This window comes from Chelonoidis abingdonii, chromosome 12, assembly GCF_003597395.2.
Source record: "Chelonoidis abingdonii isolate Lonesome George chromosome 12, CheloAbing_2.0, whole genome shotgun sequence".
In the NCBI taxonomy this organism is placed as follows: Eukaryota; Metazoa; Chordata; order Testudines; family Testudinidae; genus Chelonoidis; species Chelonoidis abingdonii.
In genome coordinates, this window is record NC_133780.1 from 3081288 (window position 1) to 3107172 (window position 25885).

The 25885-nt window shown below is 48.6% G+C and overlaps 2 protein-coding genes across 2 annotated transcripts; both read right to left on the reverse strand.

Moving 5' to 3' along the window:
- On the reverse strand, nt 1-25421 carry LOC142045747 (killer cell lectin-like receptor subfamily B member 1B allele C). The gene is made up of 7 exons (XM_075071672.1): nt 25121-25421; nt 7838-8075; nt 6088-6174; nt 5172-5339; nt 3392-3546; nt 2708-2820; nt 1-746 (listed from the first exon to the last, which is right to left on the reverse strand). Exons 2-7 carry the CDS (start codon nt 7920-7922, stop codon nt 623-625), a joined length of 732 nt encoding a protein of 243 aa, XP_074927773.1. The 5' UTR covers nt 7923-8075; nt 25121-25421; the 3' UTR covers nt 1-622.
- LOC116829179 (killer cell lectin-like receptor subfamily B member 1B allele C) lies at nt 15576-25130 on the reverse strand. The gene is made up of 6 exons (XM_032787869.2): nt 24880-25130; nt 20028-20126; nt 19188-19328; nt 17940-18094; nt 16643-16755; nt 15576-15902 (listed from the first exon to the last, which is right to left on the reverse strand). Exons 1-6 carry the CDS (start codon nt 24965-24967, stop codon nt 15779-15781), a joined length of 720 nt encoding a protein of 239 aa, XP_032643760.1. The 5' UTR covers nt 24968-25130; the 3' UTR covers nt 15576-15778.
- Nucleotides 25422-25885: the final 464 nt, after the last annotated feature.

A 25885-nucleotide genomic window follows, 5' to 3' on the forward strand; every position in this document is an offset into this window, starting at 1 on the left:
GAATGTTTGCTGTATCATGTAGGCTTTGATTTTCAGAGGAGCCTAAGAGTTGAATTTCATTGGGATTTGAACACCTGACACTCTTAGGGTCCTTGGAATCTCAGACTGTGATTGTAAATTCTCTGGGGCAGGGAGTGTCTCACACTGTGTGCAGCGCCCGGCACAACGGGGTCCTGATCTCAGCTGGGACAGGGACTGTCTCTCCCTGTGTGTCTGTGCAGCACCCGGCAGAAGGGAGCCCTGATCGGAGCACTGCCATAATGCATATAATGTCATCACAGGAATTAAATTATTTTTATACACTGAAAACAATTTTAGAAGCGAAGTGATTTTATAATTTTGTAAATTCAGAACCCTTCCAAAGGGCCTGATCCCCAGCTGGTATAAATCAGGGGAAGCTCCACTAGAGTCAATGGGGCCAGAGCCCAGCTGGTTGATATCAGCCATAGCTCCATTTGAATCAGTGGGCCCAGACCCCCGGCTGGTGTGAATCAGTCTTGCCACACTGACTTTACTGGCGCAGCCCAGATTTCCCGCAGCTGGGAATTTGTTAGTGGTAATAAAGACAGACACACTAGATGTTTTGCATTCCACCTATTCAAACAGAGGCCAGTCCAGCCAGTTAAATGAGCACAGCTTCCTTTTGGCAAATCCATTTATAGTCAGTGTTGCAGATTTCAGACTTGATCTGAGTCTTCTTGACTGCAGCACAGCTGTTCTCTTCCGCAGGACCTGATACCGCGAATCTAAGGAGCGAAGGAGACAGTCAGTATCAGTGTGTTCAAAGGTGGGGCAGAGCAGCTTTTCTCCTTCCTTCCAGCATGCTGGGGTTTCAGCCATTGTCTCTTGTCTTTCCCGAGGTAGCCTAATATGTAAAGCAAGTTGGTATGTTTTGGAGAGATGTACATGGTACAGAAACTTGCGGGGAAGTGTTTAACGAGGTTGCTCCTTTAGAGAGGCCAACCTTTAGAACCCTGCAAATCTTCCGCTTTTGAAACGTACGTGAAAAGTTGAGTCAGTTTCAAATTTCAGTTAAAAAATTGGGAAGTTTTGATGAAATTTGTGTGACTTTTTTTCCTAGGATTGGAGTTTTGGCCCACTATTAAGGTAATTGGAACTTTCTCAGTTTTGAAACTGATCAGATTTTGAATTCTGAAATCTCAAATGTTGATTTTAAAAAACAAGAAAAGCTTTTAAAAATGGTTTCCTCTGTTGTAACCAGTTCCACAGGCACCATGGGTGCTCCGGGGCTGTAGCACCTATGGAAAAAAAAATAGTGAGTGCTCAGCACCCACCCACCTGCCAATCAGCTGTTCAGCGCCAGGCAGGAGATGCTGTGGGGAGAGGGTGAAGCATGGGCAGGAAGAGGCAGAGTGAGGGTGGGGCCATGGGGGGAGGGGCAGAGTGGGGGCAGGGCCCCGGGGTGCAGCAAGGGTGGAACACCCACTCAGAAAGAAGAAAGTCGGCACCTGTTACCCGGTCTGCCAAGGACTGATGAGCCTAGTGTTGCCAACCCTCCAGGAATTGAAGTTTAATCTTTAATTATAGAGGATGTTATGTGAGTAAACCTCCAAAAATTCATGTAACCAAAGTTGGCAACTCTAGATGAGCCCAGGCAAACAGAGATCTTGATTCATCTATGTATTCGCTTAGCTTTCCTCCCCTGGGTGCTGCCATTCACTCCAGTAAAAAGAACAGGAGTACTTGTGGCACCTTAGAGACTAACAAATTTATTTGAGCATAAGCTTTCATGGGCTACAGCCCACTTCATCGGACGCATAGAATGGAACGTATAGTGAGATATATATACATACAGAGAGCATGAAAAGGTGGGAGTTGCCCAACCAACTCTAAGAGGCTAATTAATTAAGAAGAACTGTTGTCAGCAGGAGAAAAAAAACTTCTGCAGTGATAATCAAGGTGGCCATTTAAGACAGTTTGACAAGAAGCTGTGAGGATACTTAACATGGGGGAAATAGATTCAATGTGTGTAATGGCTCAGCCATTCCCAGTCTCTATTTAAGGCTAAATTGATAGTATCTAGTTTGCAAATCAGTTCAAGTTCCGCAGTTTCTAATTGGAGTCTGGTTTTGAAGCTTTTTTGTTGCAAAATTGCCACGTTTAGGTCTGTTACTGAGTGGCCAGAGAGATTGAAGTGTTCTCCTACCGGTTTTTGAATGTTATGATTCCTGATGTCAGATTTGTGTCCGTTTATTCTTTTGCATAGAGACTATCCGGTTTGGCCAATGTACATGGCAGAGGGGCGGTGCTGGCAGATGATGGCATATGTCACATTGGTAGATGTGCAGTTGAACAAGCCCTTGATGGCCTGGCTGATGTGATTAGGTCCTATGATAGTGTCACTTGAATAGAGATGTGGACAGATTTGGTATTGGACTTTGTTGCAAGGATAGGTTCCTGGGTTAGTGTTTTTGTTCTGTGGTGTGTGATTACTGGTGATTATTTGCTTCAGGCTGGGGGGCTGTCTGTAAGCGAGGACTGGTCTGTCTCCCAAGATCTGGGAGAGTGAGGGATCACTCCAATGAGACTTAAAGTTAAACCCATATGTGTTTGCAAGATTGACCTTTATACTGTAAAATAAATGGATGAAATCCTTCAACAGCAGATTTACCATTGACTTTAATGAGGATTTCACGCTATATACTTATTGCAGACTGATGTCAAATACTAATCAAGAATCACTCACAGCGTTTGATTTAACGGGGAACCATCCACCCAGGTCCACTTCCTCCCTGGGGAGGTGATGTTGAGTCCAATCCACACCGGATTTTGATTTCCTGGAATATTCTGTATGAACTCCTGTGAAATGGACACGGGGTCAGAGAGAACAGAACATGGTGGAATTCTCTGGCTTCTTTGCTCATGATGCTAATGAGACCTGATCTCTAGTTTGGGTTTTGATCATTTAATATTAGTGACAAATCAGGACTAGCTGAAACAAAGAGGCAAAGTAAGAAAAACACTGGCTGAGAAGTTAGCATTTGATTTAAGGATGTTACAAAACTCGACCTTTTTGAATCTCAACATTTACCATCAAATAATTATGGTCGGACCTCTCTGCCCAGTGTCTGTCCCTGCCCCATGATTTCCCACAACCGTGGAAATGTGAAGCAACAAAAATGGTGGGGAAAGTACTTATGGTGGGGAAAGTGCCATAATTCTGCACCACTAAAAATTTACATCTATAAAAATCTTAAATTATTAAAAATAAATGGAGACTATTTCACTTTAAAATTTTCCAGTGAAAAATAGAAAAATTGTGAATGAAAATTTACTTTCAAAAGTTTGTTGATAGAAAAATAAAAGGGGGCATCTTGACCTGCGCTCATTAACGAGGACACAACTATGGTGAAGTTTAGCACGTTTTTACCAGCTCCTCTTGGTCCTGGATCACAAGCAGGTGAGATCCCTTCCATGAGCAGTCATCACGGCCCCAGCTCCAGTACTGATTGTCTTCCGACAGCCAGTAGCACTTGTCCCTGTGCAGCGCCCAGTGCCTGGGGCAGAGTTTGCAGCCGGAGCCCTCTGGAGGGGGAAATGGAACAGTTCTCCATAACGGGTCTGATCATGCCACCAGCTCTGACCAGCTTCCCCCGTAGAGCTGCACGGAGCCTTCCCACTCAGTGTGTTAGCGAGACAATGTGCAGCGCATTGGCACAGCTCCGGGGAGTGTGGCAACATCATAACAGCATTGGGTGCTCTGTGTCAGTGCTGACCCCAATACCTCTGTGTGGTGCAGGTTAGTGGAACGGGGGGCTCAGGAGGGGACACTCTCCCTTCACAGCCATTACTGGCTCCAATGCCCCAGTGTGGCACTGGGAGGCGCTGTGTTAGGCGATCAGAGGCTCAATAGGGGGCGCTCTCACCTTGCAGCCACTGCTGACTCCAATGCACCAGTGCAGTGCTAGGGGGCGCTGTGCTGCAGGGCTCAGTAGTGAGTATGTTAATGTCAGTCAATGCTGGCCCTGATCTCAGCTGGGGCAGGGACTGTCTCTCGCTTTTGGTCTGTGCAGCACCTGGCACAACGGGGCCCTGATCTCAGCCGGGGCAGGGCCTGTCTCTCCCTGTGTGTCTGTGCAGCGCCCGGCACAACGGGGCCTGATCTCAGCTGGGGCAGGGACTGTCTCTCCCTGTGTGTCTGTGCAGCGCCCGGCACAACGGGGCCCTGATCTCAGCTGGGGCAGGGACTGTCTCTCCCTGTGTGTCTGTGCAGCGCCCGGCACAAGGGGGCCCTGATCTCAGCTGGGGCAGGGACTGTCTCTCCCTGTGGGTCTGTGCAGCGCCCGGCACAACGGGGCCCTGATCTCAGCTGGGGCAGGGACTGTCTCTCCCTGTGTGTCTGTGCAGCGCCTGGCACAACGGGGCCCTGATCTCAGCTGGGGCAGGGACTGTCTCTCCCTGTGTGTCTGTGCAGCGCCCGGCACAACGGGGCCCTGATCTCAGCTGGGGCAGGGACTGTCTCTCGCTGTGTGTCTGTGCAGCACCTGGCACAACGGGGCCCTGATCTCTCTTGCTGTGTGTCTGTGCAGTGCCTGGCACAGTGTGACCTTGATCTCAGTTGGTGCCTCCAGGTGCTACACATGTCATACACCTATCAACCAAAGAACTATAAAATCTTATTACGCGATTATGGCTCCAGCTGCCTGTACAGGGCTCTGACCACCCTGACTGGCCACGAGCTGTGACAGCTGAGGTTGTAGATTCGTGGCAATATTATAGGCAGGGGTCGGCAACCTTTCAGAAGCGCTGTGCCAAGTCTTCATTTATTCACTCTAACTTAAGGTTTCACATGTCAGTAATACATTTTAATGTTTGTAGAAGGTCTCTTTCTATAAGTCTATAATATAGAACTAAACTATTGTATGTAAAGGTAAATTAAGTTTTTAAAATGTTTAAGAAGCTTCATTTAAAATTAAATTAAAATGCAGAGCCCCTCGGACCGCTGGCCAGGACCCAGGCAGGGTGAGTGCCACTGAAAATCAGCTCACGTGCCGCCTTCAGCACACGTGCCATAGGTTCCCTACCCCTGTTATAGAGGCTTATGAAGGGAGGGATGGGTGGGAACGAAGGTGTCTCGGCTTTATGTAAACATCCGGGTATGTAACAGTGAAGGTGAGTAATGGGTTGGATACAGGATGTGGGAGGGTTACCTGCTGAGCTGTTTCCCACCCCACACAAATTTTGCTTCAGGCAAGATCTGAAACCCTCCAATGTACGGTTGCACGCTGGTGTGTTTTCATTTATCTCACATGAATTGCACTTCTGAGCGGTCTGCTGGATGGCTGCTGTCGGGCGAGGCTGGGATGGGCACTGGCCAACTTCAAGATAAATAGAAGCAAAAAATTGGAAAAGAGAAGGCCAGATTCCAGCTGGGGTAGATCAACCGTAACTCCATCGACAGACGCTGATCTCTGGTTTTCCCAGAGGGTGCTCCACCCCCGCTCTCCCCCGAGGCCCTGCCCTTGCTTCACCTCTCCCCTGAGGCCCTCACCCCGACTCTCTCCCCCCGAAGCCCCGTCCTTGCTACGCTCTTCTTGCCCCTGCTTCACCCCCTGCTCCATCCCCGCTCCCTTCCTTGCCCCATTGTCACCTGTCCCGCCCCCCTTCCTCTGCCCTCCAAACAGCTGATCGGCAGCCAGCCCTGGAGCCACGCCAAACCATGATGGCTGGTGAGTGCTGAACACCCCCTATTTTTTTTTTCTTTCTGTGCTTGAGGTCTGGAGCACCTCTGACGTTAGTGCTTATGGCTCCATTGGTGTCAATGGGCCGGATCCCAGCTAGTGTGACTTAGCCGTAGCTCCGTTGGAGTCGATGGGCAGATCCCCAGGCAGTGTAAATCAATGACACTAAGGCAATTTATAGCAACTGAGAACCTGGCACAGTTGTCCCAGAATCACAACTTGCAAGGCTAAAAGAGACCATTTGGTTCATCTAGTCTGATCTCCTGTATCACCCAGGTGAGAGGCCACTGCTCAGCGATTCTCGCATTAAGCCCCAACAAGGTGTGTTGAGTTCCCGGTGCGTTGCTGGGCCGCAGCCCAAAACCCACAGCTGAGGGCTACTCACCCAGGACAGCCAGCATGATCACAGCTCCCAGCAGGACGATGTTCCCGGCGCAGCCCACCCGATGCCAAAGCGGGCACTGCGGACAAGCTGCAAGAATCAAGGGGGGAAATGCAGAGCCTGTTTGCCTGCACCGGGGAAGATAACTGCCTGTGGTGCACCCACACCCATTGACATCTGCAAGGCAACATCTCTGCCCTTTAACGCACTGGCCTGGCCTGTTTGCAGTTCTCACCTGTCAGTGGAAAGAAGCCCCCTTGTTTGACTGTGGCTAGCTGAGCAAATTGCATGCAAAAGTCTCTGAGAAGGAGGTGGATCAGACACTGCTCTTCTCAGCTCAGCAGATCTGGAAACCCACTGCCAGAAGTATGTGTGAGGGGGGAGGTGAACGTGTTATAATGCATCTGATGATGTGGGTTATAGCCCATGAAAGCTTATACCCAAGGAATAATACTAGAAGGAACTGGAGTCGGTGATAGAATTCTGTCCTCCTAAGGAACTCACCTGGCTCTGTTTCTGTAGCAGCCGAGTGCCTCATCGTAACCCGGAAATATTTACCATCCTTGCACTGCTCTGAGACAGAGCAGCACAGTTATCCCCACCTTGTGTAGATACCAAGGCCAGAAGGAACCTTTGTGATCCATCTAGTCTGACCCCTAGGATAGCACAGGTCAGAGACCTGCCTCAAAGTAATACCTGCAGCGGCGCTGTCAGAAAAACATCCCAGCTTGAGTGAAAACTGGTCAGTGACGGAGAATCTCCCGTGACCCTTCGTAAATTGTTCCACGGGTTAACTACTCTCCCTGTTATAAATGTACCCATATTTCCAGCCAGAATTTGTCTAGCTTCAAGTTCCAGCCATTGGGTTGTGTTAGACCTTGGCTAGACTGAAGAGCCCGTCATTAAATATTTGTACTGACAGCCTGGGATCAAGTCACTCCATCTCCTTCTCTTTGTTACACTGACGAGATGGAGCTCCTGGAGTCTCTCACTGTAACACAGGTTTTCTAACTGTTTAATCGTTCTCGTGGCTCTTCCCTGAGCCCTCTCTAGTTCATTAACCTCCTTCATGATCTGTGCGCACCAGCACTGGCCGCAGAGCCCAGCAGCGGTTGTACCGGTGACAGATACAGAGGTAATAGAACTCTGCCCTGTCTCTCTACGCCTGCTTACAGGTGGGAAACCGAGGCAGCGAGTGATGGAGGGCCAGCTTTCCTAAGGCATTTAGGCACCTAAAAACCAGGCTCAGGTGTGATTTTTTTTTTTTTAAAGCCTCCTAAGTCCCACTGAAGCCGACATGCTCAGCTCCACTACCTGTGGAAGTCTGACCCTACGCGCTTAGCTCAAGGCAACACAGCGAGTGTGCAAAAAAGGACATAACCCCAGGTCCTCCAAGTTCTGGGCAAGTGTCCTTCCCCCCCAGGCCTCAGGGACCCTGTTCCAAATCCGGAGTGACTCCACTACAATGAATTGTGTCAGGGCTGGATTCTAATCTCAGTGTCCAGAGGTAAAGCCAGAGCAACCCCACTGAAGTCAGTGGAGTTAGGACAAATTCTGATCTCCGTGACCTTGGTGTAAATCCGGGGTTAATGCACTGAAGTCAGTGAAGCTGTGCCCGCCTACACCAGATGGGGATCTGACCCCGGTGCATTGCTAGACCTGCTATTTATCAACATTATAGTAGCAATAACGGAATCTCAGCCTCCCAAAATCCACCCCCCTGAAAAAACTCCACAAAGTGAAGTGCACTCACTGTGATGCTGTGCCAGGGCTGATGTGTCGCTGGGCAGGGAACCGGCCGGCCAGTTTGCATAATCATAGACTTCTCCACCAGCCATGGCCAGCAAAGGCAAGAGCTGTGTGTGAAACCACCGTTCTAGCTGTGTCTGAACTTAGATCAACACGCCCCCTCCAGGAAATACTGTGTCTGTTGAAGCCTGCCACCTTCTGACCATTGCATGGGCATTGACGAATGGCTGAATAATTTGTACCTTCTGCCCTAGCTGCTCTTTTAAAAAATGCCAGGAGAGTTGAGTGCTTGACTCGACTCTGACTCAATGCAGATCCTAACTCTGTTAGGCAGCAAATTCCAATCTGGAGCCATGCAGAGCCAGCGCAAGCGGTCTTGTGTCTAGATCTTGCCGCTCTGCTTTTGTCTGTGCTCGGAGAATAAATTGTCTTTGAGGGGGCTGCCCATGGTGGTTAGCTGTCAAAAGCCTGTGTAGCTATTTTAGCTGACGAGGTGGAAATGAGCTTGAAAAGAGGGTGGGTGGGGCAGTTTTCCATCACAAAGTTTCACTAACATGATTTTTGGATTTTGTTTTGTTTTGGCAGAAAGCAGCCACTTTCCTCTAAAAGTTTGGAATGTTCGTCCCCCAACTAACAGTCCCCCACCCGGAAAGAAAAGGTTGCAATGAGGAGGTGGAGGAATAGGTGGTAAAAGATTGTGTGGGGAGGATGCATAAGAAGCGGAAAGTTTCCACTGAAAATGTTGATTAAAATGGTGACAAAAAAATCACTTCCCATCAAGATTTTCTGTGGGGGGAAAAAACCAGCATTTCCCACTGTTTGAAATCCAGCTTCTCTGGCCTGGTTTAACTGCATGGTCCAAGGGGAGGAAGTTGGTGTTTTTATTATTATTTGCCTTGGGGCAATTGTTCCATTCTATATATAGCTAGACAGACTTGCCCTCCCTTAGCACCCTAAAAATAGAAGCGTGGGTGTTATCTCAGGCTCGCAGCTCACAGCCAGGCCCGCCTGCCTTCCCCCTGGTCTGAGCTCAAGGCACTAGTCCAAATCACAGCACCTTCCCACCCACCCTGCCAGTTTTTGCATGCTAGCTCTGGCAAAGGTAGCCTGAATCTTTTCACAAGTAGCCCTGCTACATGGGAGCAGAGCATGGCAATGACCTGCTCTGAATGCACGTGCCCCCCAACGGGCCTTCAAACCTCCCTGCTCATTGACTGGCTGAAAAAGTCACCCCCCCTTCCCCATCACTGAAGTGCAGAAGACCTTTCCACTGCAGAAGACCTTTCCAGCCCACCCACTGCTCTGAAGGTGATGCTATGCCCCGGTGACCTAGAGTGAGGTTTAGAACCTAGCATGAAAACATCTGGAGAACATGGCTGTGTAGAATGATTAATCGTTCCACAGATTTGAAGCTTATTAGGTCGTCTTGTCTAACATCCATAATGTAGGCCAGAGATTATCTGTAATGCCACAGCAAGTCCATGGCAGCTGTTTGAGACAGGTGTCTTTTAGGAAGATGCCTTAATTTGATGATACTTGACAATGCTTTCCTCCAGAGTGAATAGATACAGCGCCCAGCGACAGGCCCCTGTAGATCTGTGTGAAAGTGTAAAACATTTTGGGGTTGAAAACAAGAGCCTTTTCAAAACCAGACATTTTTACCCCAAAATGTACTTTTGATGGGTTTTTTAAAAAACAAAATATTGAATTATTTACCATTTTCCTTTCCCTCCTGTGACAAAATTGGGGATTTTCTTAGTGTTTCACAGGAATACGGTGCGTGCCTCAGTTTCCCCTGTGTCCTTCATGTTTAACGAGGTGATGGGAGAGGGTTTGTTGGTGCAGAGGACCCTCCAAATGTGACCTCACCTAGAAGCCAGGACCCCAGTCAGTGGCCTGGAGATGGGGTACCCTAGCAACTGGTGACCTGGAGCACAAGTTCTGTGAGTCCATGACACCCACCTTTTCTCCTCCTTTTTTTCTCCAGTGGCAAAAGGGAAAAGATCAGGGGGAGGGGTGGAAAGAGGAAATAACCCACAACCACCCCCCACCCCCAAAAATGGGGGAAAAAATGAAAAAGTTCTAAAAGAAAATTCTGATGAAAAATTTCCAAACACACAAAAAATTAAATAAATGAAACATTTATAAAACTTCAAAAATAAAAGATCCATAGAGTCTAAGGCCAGACTAGACTACTGTGATCATAGTCCTGGGGTAGTCAATTATTTCTTGTCAAAGGTCTAGTCAATGTCCAGACACCAGAGAAAAGAATAAAATAAATAAGTAAATAAAAAGATATCAGCATTCATTCAAAAGCATCTGGTGGTCCGTCTCTGGCCTGTGGTCCATTTGTTGACTATCCCGATTTAGTCTGACCATATAATGCAAGCCAGTGAACTCCACGGAGTTCATGCCTCTTTGAACTACAGCCTGGCTTTCAGAAAAAGATCCAGTCTTGAGTCAAGAATTTGGAAGCTTTCGTCCATTTTTTCACAACCAGCCGTAAGCCCTTATCACGCAAACTGAGCCTAGTCCCATTGCATTGTGGGTCACTTTTGCTCAGGATTGTGGGAGAAATCCGTCCAACTTGGGGAATTGTGGGAAGAGGGAATAATCCACGTGGCTGCAGGGAGGATTCCCAATAGGATTTATTCTTATGTTACCGTAGCACCGCCCCAACCCTAAGCCATTGCTGCTCTACGTACAAATGGTCAGTATTTAGCGTGGGCAGAGTTGCCTAGCCAAGCGATGGCATCTTCAGTGGCGCGATGCAGTTCTAGGCCACCGCTGACCTAGTCGGCAGGCATTCATCGACAACGTGCGTCATTGGCTGTGTCGCGCCGCAGCTACACGAAGGGCTGTCACGAAGGCCCCAGTGACACTGGTTGGCTGTACAGAGACCTTGCCCTGGAATCTGCTCAACAGGGACCATTGGCGACAGGGCAGGTCAAACCCAGGTGGGCAGACTGTGGGGTCGGCGACGAGGGACTGGTTGGGGATTATAACAGATCCATTCCTCTCACCAGAGTGTTTCCACCCTAACATCCTGCCGTGGCAAATGAGACCATAATGGGTGACGTGACGGTTTATAAAGGTCATTGTGCAGCGGCAGGCTTGGGCTGGCGCGTACTTTCTCCAGCAACTTGCGAGTGGCGACCTCTCCTCTGATATGAGGAGGAGCGATATTGCTCAGGACTGGAAGTGGAGTCGGATGCAAGATGCTGGAGCGGAGGCACAAGGCGGCAGGTAACTGCGTATCCACCAGTTTGGTGCGTTATGATTGGTGCATACTGGTGTGCAGCACTCCGCCACCGAATACGAGAGGGCAAGAGCCTGGTAAGAGACTTTCTGTCAGTGTTTTCAGCCTGTGCCCCGCCCAGTCAACACACAGCTGTGACCCATGTGACATCCTCAGGGTCATACAGGTTGTATATATAGTGTGTGGATGCAGCCCACATAACGCATAGGGGAGCTGCATATGCAGCCCACGGGACAGAAGCAGTGCTGCTCAGCCTAAAGAGCTTCCAATGAAAAGGCCAGACAGAGGCTGGGAGAGGAAACAGAGGTGAACTGACTTACTGAAAGTCACCCAGACGGACAATCTGGGACACAAATCTAGGTCTACTGAATCCCAGTCTGGTGCTGCCCCACTCACTGGACCACACTGCCACTATGCGATGAGTTTGTCTCTCTGTGAGGCAGAAGCACAGAGCCTAGAGTACCTCAGTGCCCATCACACGGCATCATCTCACGCCGCAGCACAAGGATCTTTCTGCAGCCGGCCGAGCAGCGATTCAGGGACGCAGAGGATGAGCGCCGGTCCTGGAGGAGATCCGTGGATCAAGAAAGACGGAGGACTGGTCTGCACGGAAAACTTCCGGCAGGATAGCAGTGTGTCTCAGGGGTGTGGGAAAGGAGACAGTGCTAGTCGATGGAAGAATTGTTCCACATCCCTGTGTGTCACCTCTTGGGAGAATCTCTCCCATTCCTGTCCACACTGCAATGCTGCGGCCGTGTCACCATAGTATTGTAAGTGTAGCCATCACCAGGCAGCATGACTGTCACATTGTTACTTAAACAGACAAAACGGGGGCTGCTGGAACTCGCCCAGCAGCATCAGGGTTTGCAAACTGAGCTGCAGCACGTCACACCTCCGCGAGCAGCCTCGGTGTCTGGGGGCCTTGCAGGAAACCGTCTTCAGGCAAGAATGTCTCTGCTAGGTGAGCAGCTTCCAGCAGCCCTTTGCACCCACACGTTATCAGCTCTGGCTCATCAGTCCACCCCTGTTCTCCCCCTGCTGTCTCCCACTTCCTCAGGTCTTTCTCGGTATATCTCAGAGCAGGGCCTCCTGCTGTTGGAGGCTGGGGGTTGCAGACCGGTTTCATGGAGATGTGTCCTTGTTTGGGGCCACACGGGACCACTAGGTTGTCTAGCCTAAAATCCGGTATAATGAAATATCCAGAGACCTGCTGATAGTGGGGGGAGCAGAGAGAAGGCGGCGGCTTTGGCAGACGTTACTGAGCATGCTCAGTCATCAGATCACCCGCGAAAGCTCATGCTCCAAAATGTCTGTTAGTCTATAAGGTGCCACAGGATTCTCTGCTGCTTTTACAGATCATAAGAACGGCCATAGTGGGTCAGACCAAAGGTCCATCTAGCCCAGTGTCCCGTCTTCCAACAGTGGCCAATGCCAGATGCTTCAGAGGGAAAGAAGGGAACCGGTAATCATCCAGTGAGCCAGCCCCAGTCCGTGTGAGCATGCTCAGTATAAACCAAGCAGCAAATCTGGGGATGGGGGCACGTAATCCCGCATGTTTGCCCCCCTCCCGCCCATGCATCACCTCTGGTAATATATTTTATTGGATCTGTTGGAGAGAGAGAGACAAGCCTTTGAGGTCCACCGAGCTCTGCTGCCTGTCTGGGAAAGGTCCTCAGAGTGTCACAGCTCTAAACAAGGTGGAAGAGATGGTGAAGCATAAGGAGTTACCGAGAAACCGCTCCAAATAACACAGGCCAGAGAATCTCATGATGTTACCCCTGTACTGAACCCAGTGACTTGTGTCTGACTAAAAGCCTTTTCCTGAAAGGCATCAAGAGATGGAGCATCCACCACTTCCCTGGGGGTTTCTTCCAATGATTAATCCCCTCACATGTGCCGTGTTTTTAACTGGGATTTGGCTCTTGTTGTGCCTTTCTTGGCTACATTAAAGCACCTTCACTACCCAGTATTTTCTCCCCATAAAGATATTCATTTAGTATCTATTTAATGCCAGGTACAGCCTGTTAGAGCCAGTCAGGAAATGGAGGAGGAGGGGTTCTGAGGAATAATTTTGACAACAATGAAAAAAAATCTTTTTAAAGGAAAACTGAAGACGGGTTTTCCTAGCGCAAAAACGAAACTTTCAAGAAATGTGACCATTTAAAAAACGTTGGCATAACGATGACATCATAACCTCATACCTTAGTTGCAACCTATGCCAATGCATAGAGTGTTCCATTGTCGGAACTCCACACCGTGAGGTTAGCTATATTGATGGATACATTCTTCTGTGTCTTCGCTACGTCTGCAATGAGCGTTCGGTTGGAATAGCTGTGTCAATCAGCAATGTGCACTCTTCAGAAGAACGGCCATACTGGGTCAGACCAAAGGTCCACCTAGCCTCAGTATCCTGTCTTCTGACAGGGCCCGGTGCCAGATGCTTCAGAGGGAATGAACGGAACAGGGCAATTTAGCGAGCGATCCATCCCGTCATCCAATCCCAGCTTCTGGCAGTCAGAGCTAGGGACACTCAGAGCATGGGGTTGCATCCTAGACCATCTTGGCTAACAGCCATGGAGAGACCTGTCCACCATGAGATTCTCTCATTCTGTTTTTTCACACCTCTTAACTGATGTAGCTACACCAGCCTGAATTTACAAGCTAGTCTACACTAGTGGGTTCGAGTAGAGGTGGGGTGTAACCTGGGCGAACTCACCGCCGCGGCGCCTCCTGCTGGTTGCTTTAGGGAATTAGCTCAAACTGCAGCTGGAGCGCCCTCTGCAGGCTGGTGATCCGCCTTCTGGCTTCTGGCCCCGCATCCCTCCCTGGACCCCGGAGCCCCTTTTACATGGGGTGCTGCCCCCCTGGCAGTAACCCCTTTTCCTTCAGGGTTTCCCCTCCCTGGGAACTCCCCCACTCTATCCCCACTTTGCCTCAGGGTCTTGGCAACTGCCCAGTCATTAGCTAGCCCCACGCCCTGGGGCAGACTGCAGTGTTAGCCTCTCATCATTGGCAAAGGGGTTTGGACCTGCTGCCTTGGCCTACCCCTGCGTTGCACCTTGCAACCCCAGTACCCCTTGGCTCTCATTCTAGGCCACAGCCTGGGGCTCTCCAGGCAGGAGCTCCCCAGCTCCTCTGCCTTTCCCCAGCACTGCTTTACCCTAGGTACCTGTCTGGCCCCTTGCAGCAGCCAGGCCCTTCTCCCTCTGAATGCAGAGAGAGACTCTCCAGCTCCTGGCTTCTCTGCCCTTTTATAAGGGCCTGTGGCTCAGTTTGGGGCGTGGCCCCAGCTGCTGCCACTTCCCCCAGTCAGCCCAGCTAAACAGGCTTCTTGCCCCAGCCCCAGCTCCTTCCCTGGGCTGTTTTAACCCCTTCAGGGCCGGAGCAGAGATCCACTCTGCTACATGGGGATAGAAATCAGGATAGAAATTTCCCCATTGCTAAATTCTATGTAAAGTGCTTTGAGCCCTATAGCTAGAAATTACCCTGAAATGCAAGGATATGACTGTCCAATGGTGGTGTTCTTAAATCTGTTAAATCGTTCTCTCCGTGAACAAAAGAGGAATCAAACTGGGGATAGCGACCAGATGCTGGCTTCAGGAGTTCCAGTCATTGCACAGACTAAAAGGGTTAAATACATCATAGCTGCTTCTGTTTACACACCAGTATGGTTGTGTATTTTATTACAACACTGGCCATGGTCCCTCCATTGGTGCACAGGTAGACCCTGCCCCTAGAGGTGACAAGCAGATAAAACAGTGAATGAATCCTGCAGTAATTCTCTGCAGTGGAGGTAAAGCTGAATTGTCCTGCTCTGAGTTTTGTGCTATACAATGTGATTAGTGAATTTTCTTGTCACTTTAGCACACTGCTGGGGAGGTGGGTAGGGGATGGAGAAATGGAACCAAGTTCACTGGGGTTTGAAATGACACCGCTATAAATAGTAAGACATCATTTTCTGAAAAATATTTGGCCTACCTTTTTTTTCCAGCATAGAACAACTTTTCAACCAAATCAAACATGTTCCCAGCAAATTTTTGATTTGGTCAAATTTTTCTGAGTTTTTCCTTGAAACAGAAAACAAAAGCCAGTTTCCCACAAAAATTGTGGGGGGTTTCTTTGAAAAAGTGGAAATCAGACATTTTTGGGGTGAAACTTTTCCATTTTCAATAAAAATGTTCCATTTTCAGTTACAAAAATGTTCAGATTTTGAAAACTGAAGACAATCAGTTTTTTTTTTTTTTCTGAAAATGGAAAACATTTTTACAGAAAAAAAATCTGTTCCTGAGCAGGGACTGTCTGTAGCTGTGTGTCTGTTCAGTGCCTGGCACAATGGAGCCCTGATCTTAGCTGGGGCCTCTAGGCATGACCCTCATGTTTACAATAATGTCCCAGGAATCTTTTAATACTCTGAAGACAATATTAGAAGCACTGTGAAAAAATTATAGATTTATTTATTTTTTTAAATAATCAAAGGGCCAGATTCCCAGCTGGTGTGAATTGGCCGTAACTCCATTGGAGGCAATGGGCCCAGATCCACAATGGGTGTAAATCAGCATTGCGCCATTCACTTTATCGGTGTTACCCAGATTTTTGCTGCCTGAGGCTTTGTTAGCTGAAATAGAGATGAGAACCCAGGATGTTCTGCATTCCATATATGCAGACAGAGGTCCCCAATCCATCCGTTTAAATGAGCACAGCTTCCTTTTGGCAAATCCATTTATAGTCAGTGTTGCAGATTTCAGACTTGATCCGAGTCTTCATGACTGCAGCACAGCTGTTCTCTTCAGCAGAACCCAATACCGTGAACCTGTGAAAGGAGTGAAGGAGACAGTTACAGTCAGTGGGTTCAGAGGATCTATCCAGCATGCTGGGGTACCAGCCATCATCTCTAGTCTTTCCCTAGATAGGCTAATACATGAAAGGAGTTGATATGTTAAGTCCAGACCTGGTGGAGAGGTGCACATGGTACAGAAACTTGCAAAGTTATTAATCAGAGTGCTAGTGCAGAGAGGACAATCTTTAGAACCATGCAAATGTTCCTCTTTTGAAACTTACATGAAAAGTTGAGTCAATTTCAAATTTCAGTGAAAAAAATGGGAAGTTTTGATGAATTTTGAGCGGCTTTTTGACCTAGTTTTTTGACCAACTATGGAGGCAGTTGGGACTCTCAGTTTTGCAACTGAACAGCTTTTGAATTTTGAAATCTCCGATGTTGACAAAAAGAAAAGATTGAAAAAATTCTGTTTCTCCCCATTTTGTAACTAGCTCTGTCCAGGAGTGTGGGGCAATGCAAACAGAGACCCGGATCCCGCAAACATCTATGCACTTGCTTTGATTTCCTCCCATGCATGTTGCCATTCACTTCTATGAAACTTAACCCCAGGTGTGTTTGCAGGATTGAGGCCCTAACACTGTAAGATGTAATGGATGAAATCTTTGCCCCATGGAGGTCAACAGCAGATTTTCCATTGACTTTAATGGGGACCAGGGTTTTACACTATCTATTTATTGCAGACTGATGTCAATTACTAATCAGGAATCACTCACAGCATTTGATTTAATGTGGAACCATCCACCCAAGTCCACTTCCTCCCTGGGGAGGTGATGTTGAGTCCAATCCACACCGGATTTTGATTTCCTGTAAGATTCTGTGCGAACTCCTGTGAAATGGACACGGGGTCTGAGAGAACAGAACATTGTAGAATTCTCTGGCTCCTTTGCTCACGATGCAAATGAGACCTGATCTCTAGTTTGAGTTTTGATCATTAATACTGGTGACAAGTCAGAACCAGATGAAAGTCCAATTAAAAGTAAACATAACAGGCAATGTATAGCATTAATTAATAACTGAGTCAGTCCTGTTCCCCTCCACCAAGATTTTGATGAATTTTGGTTATCATTTTCGGTGAACATCAGTAAACATTCTCCATTTTTTAATGATAATTTTTACAATTTTTTTTTAAACACAGCTGTAACAAATAATTAATAGCATTTCAACCCTGGGCAAACATGTCAGCTATTACCCGCCTACTGCACCCTCTTTCCATATAGGATTCTATAGGGAGTGAACAAACCCTGTGCAACATTGTTATACAGCTATTACCCAACTGCACCACCCCAGAAGTAGCTGCATCCCAGTGATAGCTGAACAATCCCTGTCTCCAGTTTGTACCTAATCATTTTAACACTGTAAAATGTTTTCGGATCTACTATTAATGTATTTATTTATATAAAAATTTAATCGTTCCAAGCCTAAGTATATAGGCTTGGGACGATTCGATTTTTAATAGGCAAATGTTGACTTCACTATACACACACACAAACTGATGAAAAATATTTCCACTGACAATAATCAAAATTTACGGAGAGGCAAAGAGAGAAAAATGTTATTTGAGAACTTAGCATTTGATTGAAGGATTCTTATTTTGTATATGTTGACTGTTACAAAACTTAACCTCTTTGAATCTCAACATCTACTGTCATTAATTAATTATGGTCTGACCTCGCTTCCCAGTGTCTGACCCCACCCCATGATTTCCCACAATTGTGAAAATTTACAGCAATAAAAATTGATTAAAAAAAATACTTCAAATCCATAATTCTGCACGACTGAACATGTAAATTGTTAAAAAACACAATTAAAAATAAATGGAGAATATCTGTCGAAATTCTGAAAAAAACTAACATTTTTTCACAGGAAAAATTTAAAGTGAAATGAACAGAAAAATTGTGAATGAAAATTTTACTTTCAAAAGTTTGTTGCTGGAAAAATAAAAGAGGGCTTCATGACCTGCTCTCATTGAGAAGGACACACATGTTAGGTGAAGTGTAGCACGTTCTTTACCAGCTCCTCCCGGTCCTGGATCACTAGAAGGTCAGCTCCCCTCCGTAAGCAGTCATCACGGCCCCAGCTCCAGTATTTATTCTCTTTAGAAACCCAGTAGCACTTGTCCATGTGTGGCACCCAGTCCCTGGGGCAGAGTTTGCACTCGGAGCCCTCTGGACGGGGAAATGGAACAATTATTAAAATAATGGATCTGATCGTTCTAACTTGCTCCATCCGCAAAGACACACGGAGACTTCACACTCAATGTTTTAGTGAGACAAAGTGCAGCACATTGGCAGAACTCCGGGAAGCGCAGTAAGACCATAACACCCTGCGGTGCTCAGAGTAAGTGCTGGCTCCAATACCCCAGTGTGATGCAAGGGGCCACTGTGCTACAAGTTAGCGGAGCAGGAGGATCAGCAGGGGGCGCTCTCCCCTCACAGTCAGTGCTGGCCCCAATGCCCCTTTGTGGCGCTGTGGGGGCAGGCGGGGGGCTGTGTTCAGTTATCAGGGTAGAGGCTCAATAATGTGCTCTCACCTTGCAGTAGGGTGACCAGATGTCCCGATTTTATAGGGACAGTCCCGATATTTGGGCCTTTTTCTTATATAGGCTCCTATTACCCCCCACTCCCATCCTGATTTCTCATGCTCACTATCTGGTCAGCCTATCTTGCAGCCACTGCTGACCCCAGTGCACCAGTGCAGTGCTAGCGGGCGCTGTGCTGCAGGGCTCAGTAGGGAGTATGTTAATGTCAGTCAATGCTGGCCCTGATCTCAGCTGGGGCAGGGCCTGTCTCTCTCTGTGTGTCTGTGCAGCGCCTGGCACAATGGGGCCCTGATCTCAGCTGGGGCAGGGACTGTCTATCCCTGTGGGTCTGTGCAGCGCCCGGCACAAGGGGGCTGTGATCTCAGGTGGGGCAGGGCCTGTCTCTCCCTGCGTGTCTGTGCAGCGCCTGGCACAATGGGGCCCTGATCTCAGTGCCTCTAGATGCTACACATGTAATACATATATCAGCTAAAGAACTGTATAATCATAATTCACTATTCTCACTAAAGCTGCCTGTATCTTTCAAAGCTCAGCTCACCCTGGCTGCCCAGTAGCAGTCACTGTTGAGGCTGTAGATTCCTGGTGATATTAAAGAGGCTCATGAAAGGAGGGATGGGATAGAGGGGGTGGGAACAAAGGTTTCTCAACTTTATGTAAACATCCGGGTACGTAACAGTGAGGGTGAGTGATGGGTTGGATACAGGATGCGGGAGGGTTACCTGCTGAGCTGTTTTCCACCCCACACAAATTTCGCTTCAGGCAAGATCGGAAACCCTCCAATGTATGGTTGAACGCTGGTGTGTTTTCATTTATCTGCTGGATGGCTGCTGTCGGGTGAGTCTGGGATGGGCACTGGCCAACTTCAAGATAAATAGAAACAAACACTTGGAAAAGACAAGGCCAGATTCCAGCTGGGGTAGATCAGCCGTAACTCCAGCCACAGATGCTGATTTTTGGTTTTCCCAGAGGGTGATACACCCCCGCTCTGTCCTGAGGCCCCATCCTCGCTCCGCCTCTCCCCTGAGGCCCTGCCCTTTTTAAGCCTCTTCATGCCCTGCTTCACCCCCTTCTCCAACCCTGCTACCTTCCTCACCCCACTGTCCCCTGCCCCATCCCCCTTCCTCTGCCCTCCAAACAGCTGATCAGCAGCCAGTCCTGGAGCCACGCCGAACCACTTTGGCTGGTGGGTGCTGAGCACCCCCAATTTTTTTTTCTTTCTGTGCTTGAGACCTGGAGCACCCCTGACATTAGTGTCTCTGGCTCCATTGGTGTCAATGGGCCAGATCCCAGCTAGTGTGACTCAGTCGTAGGTCCGTTGGAGTCGATGGGCAGATCAATGACATTAAGGCAATTTATAGGAACTGAGAACCTGGCACAGTTGTCCCAGAATCACAACTTTCAAGGCTAGAAGAGACCATTTGGCTCATCTAGTCTGACCTGTATCGCCCAGGCCAGAGGCCACCGCTCAGCGATTCTCGCATTGAGCCCCAACAAGGTGTGTTGAGTTTCCGGTGCGTTGCTGGGCCGCAGCACAAAACCCACAGCTGGGGGCTACTCACCAAGGACAGCCAGCACGATCACAGCTCCCAGCAGGACGATGTTCCCCGCCCAGCCCACCCGCAGAGCGATCCGATGCCAAAGCGGGCACTGCGGACAAGCTGCAAGAATCAAGGGGGGAAATGCAGAGCCGGTTTGCCTGAACCGGGGGAGATAATGGGCTGTGGTGCACCCACACCCATTGACATCTACAAGGCGACATCTCTGCCCTTTAACGCACTGGCCTGGCCTGTTTGCAGTTCTCATCTCTCAGTGGAAAGAAGCCCCGTTGTTTGACTGTGGCTAGCTGAGCAAATTGCATGCAAAAGTCTCTGAGAAGGAGGTGGATCAGACACTGCTCTTCTCAGCTCAGCAGATCAGGAAACCCGCTGCCGGAAGTGTGTGTGTGGGGGGGGGAGATGAACGTGTGTTAATGATCATACAGAGATACAGTAAACTGGTGTAAACCATCAGCCCTGAGTGGAGCTGTAAACTGAGGCTGGACGAGATGATTCTGATCATCTCAACTCATCTCCTGCAACAGACGGAGCTGGGAATTTCACCCAGGATTTCCTGCCCCCAGCCCAGCAATACTTGGTGGGATGAAAGCGAGATGCAAAACACATTGCTCAGTGCCACACCGTGCAGAAGGTGTCATCTCTTAGGGATCCCTTTGTGCTGCCCGATTTAGAGAGGGGGAGGAGCTGTCACACCCAGTGCAGAGAGACCAACACTCACCTTGGTTGTGAAACCTACAAAAAAAAACTTGACAATGGCTAGGCTGAGGGTGCAGCCACCAGAGCTCCCATTATGGGCTTGTCGTTCTCCCCATCCGTCTGTCTGTAACCTTCTGTCGTCTCTTGCCTTAGGCCCAGATTAGAAATGCAATAGGGCAGGGCACTGCCTTTTTATCCCAGGTTTGTGCAGCTCCCAGCACAACGCCGTCCTGGTAAATGACCGGGGCTGCTAGAGACCACGATAATACAAATAATAATCAAGTGACTTGATCGAGGTCACACAGGGAGTCAGTGGCAGAGCCAAGAACAAAACCAGGTTTCTCATGTGCTAGTCTGGTAGCCTGGCAACAAGGACGTCAAGCCAAAAGAGGAACTTGCACTGATACACTGGAGTCGGACTGCCTCGACGTGGTGACTCAGCGAAACCCCTGCTCCCTCGGTGGTTCAGAGCCACAGCTGATTGGTTTAGGCACTAAAAATTCGTTGCTGTTTTTTTTTATCCCCTCCAGGAGTCAGCCTGACTCTAGAAGGAACTGGAGTGGGTAACAGAAGTCTGTCCTCCTAAGAAACTCACCTGGCTCTGTTTCTGTAGTTTCTGGGTTGTGATGGTTCCTCATCATGACCCTGGAAATATTTACCCTTCCTGCACTGCTCTGAGACGGGGCAGCCCTGTTATCCCCACCTTGCGTAGATACCAAGCATAGGCACCGACTCAGTGGGTGCTCCAGGGCTGGAGCACCCCCAGGGAAAAATTAGTGGGTGGTCTGCACCCACTGGCAGCCAAACTTCTCTCTCCCCCCGCATTCCCCACCTCCTCCTCCTCCACCTACCTCTCAGCACTTCCCGCCTTGCTGCCACCAAACAGCTGTTTGGCAGCATGCTGGAAGGGAGGGGGAGGAGCAGGAACGCGGTGCACTCAGGGGAGGAGGTGGGGAGGAGGCACAGCCGGGGTGGGGATGTGGGGCAGGAGTGGGAGGGGGGCTGGATAGGGGTGGGACCAGGGCAAGAGAGGGGTCGAGCACCCACTGATGGGAGCAGAAATCAGCACCTATGATACCAAGGCCAGAAGGGACCATTGTCATCATCTAGTCTGACCTCTAGGATAGCACAGGCCAGAGACCTGCCCCAGAGTAATACCTGCAGTGGAGCTGTCAGAAAAACGTCCCAGCTTGAGTTAAAACCGGTCAGTGATGGAGAGTCCCCCGTGACCCTTTGTAAATTGTTCCACGGGTTAACTACTCTCCCTGTTATAAATGTATCCATATTTCCAGCCAGAATTTGTCTAGCTTCAAGTTCCAGCCATTAGGTTGTATTAGACCTTGGCTAGGCTGAAGAGCCCGTCATTAAATATTTGTACTGACAGCCTGGGATTAAGTCACCCCGTCTCCTTCTCTTTGTTACGCTGACGAGATGGAGCTCCTGGAGTCTCACTGTAATGCAGGTTTTCTAACCATTTAATCGTTCTCGTGGCTCTTCCCTGAGCCCTCTCTAGTTCATTAACCTCCTTCATGATCTGTGCGCACCAGCACTGGCCACAGAGCCCAGCAGCGGTTGTACCGATGACAGATACAGCGGTAATAGAACTCTGCCCTGTCTCTCTATGCCTGCTTACAGGTGGGAAACTGAGGCAGCGAGTGATGGAGGGCCAGCTTTCCTAAGGCATTTAGGCACCTAAAAAAAGCCAGATGTGATTTTTTTTAAAGCCTCTAAGTCCCTCTGAAGCCAGCTTGCTCAGGCACCTAAGCACCTGTGGAAGTCTGACCCTATGTGCCTAGCTCAAGGCGAGACATGGAGTGTGCAAAAAAAGGACCTAACTCCAGGTCCTCCAAGCTCTGGGCAAGTATTCTTCCCCCCACCCCACCCCCTGGACCTCCCTCCTCCAATGTAATGGCACAGGAGGGCAGAGCTGGACAATATACTGTGACCAACTGGGTCTTGCTCTCACTATGCCCATGGCCTGCATGAAATAATTTTCTTTGCCAAGTAAAGTTGCAGTCACTCAGCGCTGGGGTCACATTTTCCTCAGTACCCCCAATCTGGGCTCGGTGACTCAGGAGACATCTATGCAGATGGTCCCAGTCCAACAGCGACTCCGGCTGTGAGGGTTTATGGGCAGATTTCCAGAGATTAGCACCCAATGTGCTGGGCTGCCCTGGAACCTAGCCACTGAGTTGGGTGCCCACCTGAAAGCTGAGAGCCCCTGCCGTTTTGGTCCCGGTTGTGGTGCTGAGCATTGTGGGGAAATGAATAAATAAATCAAGGTGTAAAGGCCAGAGGCTCAGCTGGTACAAATCAGCAAAGCCCTGTAGATGGCAGTGGCGTCACCACAATTTACACCAGGGGCCAACCTAGTGTCTCATTTACCAGTGACACTGTCTCATTTACCAGTGAAGCAGCGAGTCAAAGCCTGACGCTGACCTTCTCCTACGGGCTAGAGCAGCGGTTCCCAAACTTTAACCCGTGAACCTCTTTCACTAAAATGTCAAGTCTCGCGACCCCCCTCCTAAAAATGAAAATTTCCAGGGATTTTCTCCTTTACCTGAGTATAAATTACAAAAGCAGTGATCTGGGAAATATAAAATGTGTTCTTATGACATGCTTATTGCACACTTTATTAATCATTTTTATCTATCATTACAGTATTTTTATGACGTTATGAAAATGGCAGCACTCTTCCAAGACCTCCTTTCATAGCTTGTATCACTTTGACTAAGCCTGTTCTAAGACAAGGCTCCTATGTTTCATCGAGGAGTATCAGATGTGAAACAGCAGGAAGGTATTTATGAAGCCAGCTCAAAGAGTTTCTCCTACACAAGCATTCAGGTCTTGAGCAGTCCAGGCAAATACACATTACAACAAAGCTTAAACTTGTTCTTCATAATAATTTTACAAACAATACTAGCTGCCTACTTAATTTTAAAGACAGCAAAACATATCCCTCTCTCTTTCCATTTCTTCCAAGGAGTCCTGACATTTCAATCTCCTCAGTGTGATAGAGATGCTTGCTTTGATCTGCTTAGCTCTTGGAAGTCCAGGGGCTCTGGGCTGCTGGCCCTGTGCTGCCCAGGGTCCCTTGGGACAGCTCTGTGAGCCATTAGGGAGTTTTTTTCCAGAGACCCCCTGTAACATTTCACAAAGCCCCAAGAGTTCCCAAACCCCAGTTTGGGAACCACTGGGCTAGAAGAACCTAAACACAGACCCCCAGCTTGTTCAAATCAGCTGAAACTAGAGTGATCAGACAGCAAATGTGAAAAATCGGGATGGGGTGGGGGGTAATAGAACCTTTTTTAAAAGAAAACACCCCCAAAATCAGGACTGTCCCTATAAAATCGGGACATCTGGTCAGCCTAATTGAAATGCCACCATGGAGCTGATGTGCACATGTTGATTCTCTGGCCACGCATAGTGATGCCCAGACAAAAATCTGTGTGAAGGTGGAGTGAAGGTGGCATGTAATTTAATGGTAAAAGCTTTCCAGGGGTGTTATGATCCTCCTATCACCAAGCACTGCCTCAAAATTGAGAGTTAGGGTTACCCTGAAAAGGTATCCAGGTCTGGAAATGCACAATTAAGGCAGTGACACAACTTAAATCTGCCCTGTAGTGATGCCATGAAATACGTATACAATTAGGATGAACACATTTTAGCATTTTGGATGCTGGGTTTGATGAAGCTGATTTGAAAGAGACATTAGATTGTCTTCAGGTTATTTTCTTTTATAGAGTCAGGGCTGATTTCAGATCTCAGTGACCCTGTTCCAAATCTGGAGTGACTCCACTGCAATGAATTGTACCAGGGCTGGATTCAGATCTCAGTTACCTTGTTCCAAATCCAGTGACTCCACTGCAAGGAATGGGGTCAGGGCTGGATTTTCACCTCAGTGACCAGAGGTAAATCCAGAGCAACCCCACTGAAGTCAGTGGAGTTAGGACCAAATTCTGATCTCTGTGACCCTGGTGTAAATGCAGAGTTAGTGCACTGAAGTCATTGAAGTTGTGCCCACTTACACCAGATGAGGATCTGACCTCTGGTGCATTGCTAAACCTGCTATTTATCAACATTACAGTACCAAAAATGGAATCCCAGCCTCCCAAAATCCACCCCCCTGAAAAAACGCCACAAAGTGAAGTGCACTCACTGTGATGCTGATCCAGGGCCGAGCTGTCGCTGGGCAGGGAGCCGGCCGGGTGGGTTAGATAAGTGTAGATTACTCCCCTCTCAGCCATAGCCAGCAAAGGTGACAGGCAGGGAGCTGAGTGTGAAGGCAGCGTCCTTGTGTCTGAGGTAAGATGACCGACACCTCTTCTATCAGGAAATATCGTCTCTGTTGAAATATCCCCACTTCTGACCACTTTGGTGAATGGCTGAATAATTTGTACCTTCTAACCCCGCTGCTCTTTGAGGGTTGGGTGCTCGACCCTACTCAGATTTGATGGAGATTCTAACTCAGTCAGGCAGCGAATCCCAACCTGGAGCACCAGGCAGAGCCAGCGCAGACAGTCGTGTGTCTACCTCCAGCCCCTCTGCTTTTCTCTGTGCTTGGAGGATAAATGGTCTTTGAGAAGGCTGTCCACAGCAGTCAGCTGTCAAAAGTCTGTGTTGCTTTCTTAGCTCAAGAGGCGGAAATGAGCTTGAAAAGAGGGTGGGTGGACAGTTTTCTAACAAAATGTTTTCTTGGGGGTTTCACTCAAATGACATTTTTTGCAGAAAGCAGCCACTTTCCCAGGAAAGTTTGGAATGTTCATCCCCCAACTAATCCCCCCCATACCCGAAAAGGAAAGGCTTTGGTCAGAGGATTTGGTGGGAGGTTGCAGAAGAAACGGACAGTTTCCACTGAAAATGTTGATGAAACTGGCGGGGGAAAAAAAGCCCATTTCCCTCAACGTTGCCCATGGAAGAACAACCAGCATTTCCCAGTGGTTGAAATCAAACTTTCCTGGCACAGTTCAAGGAGTGGGAAATTGGTGGTTTTAATATTCATTGTTTTCATAAGGACCTTGGAGCAGTTGTTTCATTATATGTGTGGCGAGGCTTGCTTTTCCTTCACTGCAGCTAGCACCTTAAAAATAGCAGTGTGGATGTTGCCTCAGGCGAGCAGCTCAAGTCCAGGCCTGTCCTGTGCCTTTCCTCAGGTCTTAGGGAAG

Bases quoted from the DNA above. Each gene is read 5' to 3' on its own strand.
- LOC116829179 (XM_032787869.2), bottom strand. From the start codon at position 24,967: ATGGCTGAGAGGGGAGTAATCTACACTTATCTAACCCACCCGGCCGGC. The intron at 19,329-20,027 runs GTGAGTAGCCCC...TTTATCTTGAAG, and splicing joins GATCGTGCTGGCTGTCCTTG to TTGGCCAGTGCCCATCCCAG. The intron at 15,903-16,642 runs GTGAGTGATTCC...CTCCTTTCACAG, and splicing joins TCCACATTAAATCAAATGCT to GTTCACGGTATTGGGTTCTG.
- LOC142045747 (XM_075071672.1), bottom strand. From the start codon at position 7,922: ATGGCTGGTGGAGAAGTCTATGATTATGCAAACTGGCCGGCCGGTTCC. The intron at 6,175-7,837 runs GTGAGTGCACTT...TGATTCTTGCAG, and splicing joins AGCCCTGGCACAGCATCACA to CTTGTCCGCAGTGCCCGCTT. The intron at 747-2,707 runs GTGAGTGATTCT...TTCGCTCCTTAG, and splicing joins TCCCCGTTAAATCAAACGCT to ATTCGCGGTATCAGGTCCTG.